This window comes from Oreochromis niloticus, linkage group LG9 (assembly GCF_001858045.2).
Source record: "Oreochromis niloticus isolate F11D_XX linkage group LG9, O_niloticus_UMD_NMBU, whole genome shotgun sequence".
In the NCBI taxonomy this organism is placed as follows: Eukaryota; Metazoa; Chordata; class Actinopteri; order Cichliformes; family Cichlidae; genus Oreochromis; species Oreochromis niloticus.
The window spans coordinates 26322250-26331062 of NC_031974.2; the positions used below are offsets into that span (position 1 = coordinate 26322250).

Below are 8813 nucleotides of genomic sequence, written 5' to 3' on the forward strand. Positions count from 1 at the left end.
GTATAGGGGCAACAATGTTTTTCAAGGTGCAAAAAGTCACATATTTGTCAGTTTTTATCGGCAAAGGGTGGAGCAGGAAAAGTCAGGGTGAAAATGTGAAGTGTGGCAATAACCTGAAATGTACCAATGCTTATCTGGTACATCTGCTGAATAAGCCAGTTCAGATACGGTAATGTCCACATGTTTTTGCCACACGGCAGCTAAATCATACAGATTAGAAGGGTAAGTCAAGTGCATGAACCTTCATGAGTACGCGAGAACATTTGCTTAATCGATGCAGAGACGTCTACTGAGATCTCTCCTGGATGTGTCAGAGCAAAAATATGTACAAAGGTTATATCTTATCTACTTTTCCCTGCTGACGTTTATGACTTTGAGTGACAATAGCTGCAGATATTGAATAGATTACAGTCAAATGTGACGCAAATTTTTGTTTTCTGGATAAAATGGAAATGTCTGTGGTGATTCTTAAAGGTTTCCTTTGGTGCCACACCAGGTCAAATGCTCATTGTTTTAATTAACCAAAGACCTGAAAACAACCTTACTGTCAGTTGCCAAGGAAGTCTTGCCACTCAGGAGGCATCCTGGTAATTTCTCTGGGCATTGCCTTTGAAACCTGTATATAAATGAAATGGGATAGAGACATCACTGTAATTAGTCACAAGTAAATAAAATGGTATACAAATGGTAAACTAGCTAAAAGAAAGCTTCTAACACACAGGTAAGCATAGATCATCATCTTGCCTGGTATCACTTTTTCAGGAATGTTTCCTGCACTTTGTTGAATCTGTGCAATAAAGTCTTAAGGCAAAAGGAGGTGCAACCCCGTACTGCCAAGGTGTACCTAATAAAGAGGCAGATGATTTTCTATTTGAATGTTGATTGCTGGTTCAGCCTTTGGAGACAGGGACGGACAAAACCGATTCCTATTGAGGATGCAATTATGGGACGTTTTACATTACCTTTGCCCAACACCAGTCCGATAAGTATTAAAAGTATTAAGGATTAGAGTTTTGTATCAAGTATTGTATCAAGCTGTATCAAGTTCAGATTAAGAGTGCAAAAAGTGGTAAAAAGCAATTAAAGCAGCAGTTATAGGAAAGGAAATTTTGATGGGGCACATTGAATTATTCATCTGGGAAGATTGATCTGTATGACGTTGGCTTAAGTTCTGTTTGTACTGTTTACTGACTCAACTTATCTGTGACATTTGAATTGTTTCATGATTTGTGTGGCGGTTAACAATTGGAAAGAACTTGGTTTTTACTTTTTTTGCAGTGTTATTTCTGCAACAACTCAACAACAACAACGAATATCAAAGGATTTTTTGATATTCCCTCTCTTATAATAGTTTCTCTGCTTCTGTTGGCCTGCTAAATCTAACAAAACAAAACCCCAAATCTATATGCATACTATATGTTTAGCACGCTTGCTATAAGCACACCAAACATGCTAAAGCCAGCTTGCTATTTGTTTATCATGCTAAAATACTAAACATGTGAAACCTTTAACTCAAAATGCTATACCTATATGTGACAGTGTGCACGCCTGCTTTCAGATTCTGAGTCAGTTGCATTGCATTTGACCAATCCAGTCACGTGTCACTTCTCTATTCACATTTCCATTGATTAATCTACAAGAAACTATGAGGACAAATTGAAAAAAAATAAATAAACACACGGCACTTTCACTAAGTCACACTTGCTTGCCCATGTGACGTACATTTGGCAACTTACCTCGACTATGGACCTCGTAACCACAGCTGAGCTGTTTTGCAAAGAAAACGCAGCTGCATGAATGTGTGTTTGGCAGCTTTGTAGTATGGTGCATGCCTGTGGCTAACCTGATTTCATATACTGTATATGTGGTCTGAACGTGTCTTATAAAACTGAGTCTAGCTGCGTTTGTGAATGCCCCCTTTAACCCCCTTTTTTCTGTCCTTTAACTTTTAAGCTGTTATAGCTGAGTAATCAAATAAAGTTCCTCTTGGTCAGCAATCTGCAACCAGTGGCAAAGTGCCTTCCTCAAATGTATTTTTCAGTATAATCCAGCCCTTAAGCCATTTTGTCAGCCCAGTTTAACCACTTCATCATTCCAGGTCTACTTCCTGCTTCCATGGAGACGATACATCACCGCTATACGGGAAATATATAGGTTTAATTGGCATCCCTAAATTGTCTGTCAGTTTTGCTTCACGGTTCCAGATACCTGTCGAAATTAGTTTGGAAATCCAAGAGAAGTCGTTGTTCCCACCCATTATCTGTGACTTAATGACATTCAAATGAAAAGCCTTCGAGTAATGAATCTGTCATCAGCGACTTCAGTTCTTAAAACTTTGCATATTTTAAACCATTTTTCATCAATTCAAATGAACAACAAAGGAAATAAAAACTTCATTCAGTTTCTCTGCAACTGATTTACTGGCAACTTCATATCGTAAAAGATATGTCAATATTAATAACATTTCGAGGCTTTGACAAGGCTTTACTCTGGTTTCTCTTCTTACGTTCCAACCACCATGACCCTGAGCATCACCACAGCGGTATTTTGGTTACTTTCTGGTTAGGCCTCCAGCACGCTGTACAGCTACACAGTAATCTACCAGCCTTCCCACTCCTACGCCCCTGAGTACTTACATAAAACTCAAAGAAAATGCGTTAAATGCATTGCACGTATATATATATATATATATATATATGTATATGTGTGAGTGTGCGTGTGTCTGTGAAGGCGTATGCATGTTTGTGTGTTTGTGCGCACGCATGTGTACATGTGTGTACATGTGTGTGTTTGTTCGTGTGTGTACGTGCATCCAGCACAGTAAACTGAATCAGTCGTGTGAATCAATCATATGTTGGGGGTCCGAACCATTTCCTTGTGTGTGCTGACTTACTGGAATTTCACACTGATGATGCATCTTGGTCTCACTGATAGGAAGGAAACCTCAAACCCCTCCTCTTTGAGATACAAAACTGGGCAGTTGCTGCACATCTTAGCAAAACAGGAAATTTCATGTTTCCTCTGCTGCTTATAGCAACAGCTTGCATCACAGTACTTCTGCATATCTTCACATACAAACACACATACACATATACGCCCACACACGCTCACACACTCACCAAGTCAAGTCCCAGAGCACAGCCACATTTTTTACATTGGGTTATCAGGATGAGGGCCTTGTTTTAAACCACACTTCACTGAACCGAGCAATCTAAAAAAAAAACAATTGACCTTTTTTCTTTTTTAGATACTTCATTATCATACACTCACACACGTTTTCTGTAAATGTATTTATTTCAGATATGTATTCGCTTACATTTCTAAATAATATACTGGACAAAATACAGTTATGATGACATCAGTAAGACGTTGGCTTCCTACACTTCTTTTTGATGGATTTTTGTAGCAGTGTGGGCTTAATTGTGAGGAGAACGATGATAGAGACTCCTGTGAAGAAAAGGAAGACGGGGACAAACAGCAGAATGTACCAAAAGATCGACTCCCTGTCCTCAAAGCACAAAAACGACTGTGGATTCTCCACTCTGTGTGTCCTTAGGAAGAGATCCTTGCATGTGATAGCTGACTGTTCGACCATGTGGATGGTTTTTGTTGCTTCAAATGTCCTGAACCATTCGGTCTGGCAACAGTTGAACTGATTTCCTGTGAGGAAAATAGTCTGCAGCTTCGGGGCTAATGCATCAGCCTGACCAGAGGGGATGGTAGAAAGCCTGTTGTCCCTCAGATCAAGCACTTTCAGGTTGAGGTTTTGAAGTGAATGGGGAAGATGTAGCAGAAAGTTCTTTGAAATGTTTAAAGACTTCAGACTCTGGAAATGGGAGAGGTCGATGTCTTTTATGTGAGTGTTCCCTAAACCTAGATGCTGTAATGTTTTGCTAAGACTTTGTATTGATTGATGGATGGTTACTCCGGGGTTATCGGATAGCTCCAAGTGTGTTAGCGACAACCCCGCAAATGCAGTGTTTGGAATTACTTTAAGGTTGCATCCCTTAAGGTAAAGCTGTCTCAGGGACATAACATTCTTCCAATTCATGCAAGTTGAATTAGTGTGCATACTGATCTCAGCTTCCTCAGAAAGGCAAATGTCAATGTTGTTGTAGCTGAGATCCACCGACCGGATGCTTTGCAGTGAGGAAAATAATCCCATGGGTACCCACTTAAGACCATTCAGGCTCAGGTTAAAGTATGTCAAATTGGCAAGAGTGGTCAGAGTAGCTTTATCCGCTGAGATCTGGTTTAGTTCGTTGTTGCTAACATCCAGCTCATACAAGCTACCAGAGAACTGCTCAGATGTTAGATTTAAGGTTCTCAGGCAGTTTGTGCGCATTTGAAGTCTAGACAAGGTGGGCATTTTCTGGATGAATCCTTTAGGGAAATACTCCAAAGAGTTCCCTATCAGATCTAAAGTCTCTAGAGAGGATATATCACCGTGAAGGTTTTCGTCCCACAACTGAGCGGTCACATTATTAATGTCCTTGTTAAAGTTGTAGAATTCCACAGTTTTCGTTGAGTTTGGGAACGTATCGTTGTCTGCCAAGTGTTCGTAGAATTTAATGGCGTTGTGAGACAAGTAAAGGTACCTTAAATGACTCTGGCTGGGCAGGAAAGGAAAGAAAAGGAGTTTGTTGTCTGATAAATCGAGAGTCTCTAGCTGGAAAGTGTCATTGAGGTCTTGCCTTGAGATGAACCACTCAATAAAGTTGTGGCTGGCATTGAGGACCTCCAGCTGAATCATGTGGAAGTCAGTGAGACAGGGCAGATAGTTAAAGGCCAAGTTGAGTCGCTGTAGCTTTGGACTGCTGTCAAAAGCGTTATCAATCTCAAAAATCAAATTCCTTTGTAGGTCAAGTTCTTTAAGCTGGTGCAGATCCCTGAAAGAGGCCTCATCCACTCTCAGCAAAAGATTCCCAGAAAGATTGAGGTACTCTAGTGACGTGAGATTTTGAAGAAGCAAGGCAGCCATTTCATCTGTAAGCTTATTCTCAGAAAGATCTAGCGCTATAAGACCAGATAGCTTTCTTAATGCAAGGCTAGTTTCTTCGTAGCTGTTATAAAGACTGTTATTTGCTAGATTAAGGCTTTTTAAAAGTTTTGAGTCTTGAAAAGAGTTCGATTCTATTTTACTCAAATTGTTGCAAGCTAAGCTCAGGGCGGTTAGTGAAGGGTAACGGAGAAGAGAGGCGTTCTGTAGTGTTTCAAAGAGGTTGTAGTTGAGCTGAAGCTCTTCGATGTTTTCTGGAAGTCCTTCGGGCACAGATGTGAGCTGACCATTATTGCAGCAAGCCGTTTGTTGTATCTGCAGAGGAGGTAAAAAAGCACATGCTTTAACACTTGCATACTGGTTGTGTTTTGGCTTTTTAAAATTCTGGCAGAAACTGCATTTCTTTCTTGCACAGCAGATAAATTTTAAGATCGTCATGAATAATATCCATGTGCACTTAAAATATCTTATTGTGGGAAGATTTCCCTCTTAAATTACTTCTCGTGTGGTTATTTGTAAACTATGCTAGCATGCTAAACTAAGATAATGAGCATTGCCTGCAGTACATTAGCGTCTTACTGTTAGTGCAACCATTTTAGTCTTCCTGTGTTTCGGGATTTAACTGAAAGTACTGTTACCCACTGTACTGGCTCACAGAAAAACATGGTGGGCTGTAGTTTCTTAGTCTAGTAGGTCATACCACAGCTTACCAAAACTTTATTATTTCCTTGACAGATCACTTTTCCATTAGCATTCTGAGTCACTGGACCACTCTAAAAATACTTTCTGGCGAGATGCATTTTTTTTTTAAAAACGCTCCAAATTGAAGTTTTCAGTTTAAATAACTAATCATTTTTTCCCCTCTCGGAGTTTTATTGGTTTTATTGCTTTAGATGTTTCATTTCTAGAATGATTCATATTTATATTTATTTATATGACTGATAAACACTCAACAAGAGAGATTTCATTTCTTTCTCAGAATTGACATCCGCTTCCAAAACCCTGCATCAGATATTAATATTCACAAATTTAGACTTTTTTGTGGCCTATTGGAACGTCATTAAATAATTAATACAGTGTAGGAATGTGCCAATGGATTTAATCTGAATGGATTTTGATCTAACTAAAGGTATAAACCACATATACAGCGTGCTTTTAGAAGGTGGATCCTATTAGGGACTGGATCTTTGTTAATAATACAGAACTTTCCATATTTCAATATCATTACTTGATGCTTTTTTCCAAACAAATTTCATGTTTACACATTTATGTTTCAGTGCCTTAGGAATAACTTTTTTTATTAGAAATTTTACCTTTGAAGTTGTCTTACCAAAGTCACTTTTTAGTTTTAACTAAGCCAAACATGAAATCGTTTGGCCTTTTCCATGTGATATATTGTAAAATTTCCCCGATATTCCTAAAACATGCTACAACCAATTTTCATTGTGCTCGGGAAAAGCTAAAGGAACGAAGAGCGTCTTACCAACTGACATCGATGGTGCTGCGGATGACTCGAGACTGGCGTCAGCGTTCTCCACATGTGCAACAAGCAGAGAAGGATGGGTGTGAGCCTGTGGACTGGCATTTTCTCATCCTTACTGTTGAGAACACAGAAGAAGAAGAAATGCGTGAGCGTGTTTGTGTCACATACTTTTAGATTTTTTCCCCTTTGCTGAAGTGAGCAGGAGCTGGTTGTTCAATATAGGCCTGACAGTGGGCTTATTCTTCTGTTTTAAACCATAGTTATTACTATTTGTATATAGTGAAAAACCTTGTATGAAAAAATTGTGTAATTATAAACTTTGTCTTAAAATGTATATGTGTCTGAAAAGGAAATTCTATCCTAGCAATGGACGAAAGCAGCTTGCTATTAAAATGCTGAAGCAGCCAGAAGGTCAGAGAGTGGACAGGCAGTTTAAAAATTCAACTTTTATAGCCGAGGTTCATTTTCACAATTATTTGAAAAGCTTTGATAGTGTAAAAGTCTACAAGACTATATTTAAGTGTCTCAGGTGAGAGTGGAGCTCATCACTTTTTTCAATCTGCTCATATCTAAATGAAAATTGTTGTAAATAGTAAGTACAGTTGATAAAACTCTAAAATGTGAAGGTGTAATATAATCTTTACACCGTTTATGCCAACGTCATGTACTCGGTTTCATTTTTATTATATGTGAATAACTCTGATTTTCAATCTTTGACTTACGGCCTGTCTCGGGATGTCGGAAATGATGGCATATTTTATCCTGAAAACATCTGCTGTACGTTTTGCAAAAATTTCCCAGATTTCAAATCAGACCACTGTGTGACTCACTGTATGTGGAGGCCGTGCGTTCCTTTTTGGCTTGCATGTATTGTTGGCTTATCCATTATAACGCATGCATGGTTTCTAAAGAACACGAAGGTTTTCTTGAACATTTTTTTATGTTTCTTCATTTGTCTAACCGATTTATTACCATTTTTATTTTGCATCTGCGTAGCTCACATTGAGTAACTGTGCCACCGCTTTCAATATAATTTCTAAACTATGTTCCTGGAGAGAAGTTAACCTCATGGAAGAACATATATTTGCAGAATCTTCCTTTCTCTATCTGATGCAGCCTATTTCTTTTATTAATAAGACCGTGCACTGTGTTAAAAAGACACGCACACTTACTTTGCGTTTGCATTTATGCGCACTATATGTTTACATTCATCAGGCAACATCTAAATGACTCAAACATGGTCTGAAAACTGTTATGCTGCGCTCACATTCGTTTGTCAAAGCGGTGCGCGGGTGTATGCATACATAACACTCAGAAAATAGAGCGTATTCAGAAACAGATGATCGTTAAAGTATCTTGCTTGAATGCACCGACTGCAAAATGGGCTTAAATTAGGAATTCCTCATTTAGGCGATGCGCTTTGCTTCACGCAGGAGAACACCGTGCAGTACAGAGTTCATTTACTTACACTGGTGGTTAGGTGTGGATTTGCCAAGCCACTGACGGTTGCTCCCCTGACCATATCGCTGGTTGATTCGCTGTTGCAGAGCGCGTTCACATGTGTGTCAAGTTCAGCTGCTCTCCTCTGCACTGACTGAAGCACAGATGCCCCTTCTTTACTATTCACGGAAGTAGGCAGGCAACGGAAACCGAGTCACATGGACAAGCTGCAATCAGGCAGGTTCTCAAGCTCGGGGCCACAGGAAGGCGAGTGCAGGCTCAACAGCTCTTAACCACCACTGCGCAAGTGTTTTCTTTCTCTTCTTTTTTTTTTTCCTTTTCTCCTTCACAGCTTCACAGCAGAATAGCGTTATTATTCAGACAACTGATACTGGTAGCACAACTGCTACCACAAAAACCCAATGAGAACACACCCTTCACACCCTCTGCTCGTTCTGATCAGCCAAGCTACTCAAGAGGAAACCACTCAACGCACACACCCTTCCTGCCTTATTTTCGGCCTGTCACTGCAACAGACAAAACACACACACACACATATATATATGTATATATAAATATATGTATATATATCTACACACACACATAAACTGACTTTTAGCACTCTTTATAAAAACATACCTTCGAGGGTTATAGGGATTCTGAGTCAGATAAGGCACAAGGGCTCAGAGCATAACTGCAGAAACTAAGCAATGTACTCTGTTTGGCTTTACTGATTTTATTTTCATTCTCCAGCTAATAAATGTACTAAAGTCACTTTCAACATTTGTGAAACTCCAGCTGTTAGCTTGTATCTTATTTGTAATGAAGAGTTGGTGCAAGAATGGGGAATTAGGAATCAGGAAGTGATGGTGCCTTCTGTGGAGAGTTGAT

General features: G+C 39.3%; 1 protein-coding gene across 1 annotated transcript; it reads right to left on the minus strand.

Moving 5' to 3' along the window:
- Positions 1-3271: 3271 nt before the first annotated feature.
- nrros (negative regulator of reactive oxygen species) lies at positions 3272-8157 on the minus strand. The gene is made up of 3 exons (XM_003456637.5): positions 7951-8157; positions 6483-6597; positions 3272-5314 (listed from the first exon to the last, which is right to left on the minus strand). The coding sequence occupies exons 2-3, from the start codon at positions 6582-6584 to the stop codon at positions 3359-3361; spliced, it is 2058 nt and encodes a 685-aa protein (XP_003456685.1). The 5' UTR covers positions 6585-6597; positions 7951-8157; the 3' UTR covers positions 3272-3358.
- Between the last annotated feature and the right edge of the window lie 656 nt (positions 8158-8813).

Excerpts from the sequence above, each read along its gene's own strand:
- nrros (XM_003456637.5), bottom strand. The coding sequence starts at position 6,584 with ATGCCAGTCCACAGGCTCACACCCATCCTTCTCTGCTTGTTGCACATG. Across the intron at positions 5,315-6,482 it reads AGCACCATCGATGTCAGTTG|ATACAACAAACGGCTTGCTG; the intron begins GTAAGACGCTCT and ends CCTCCTCTGCAG.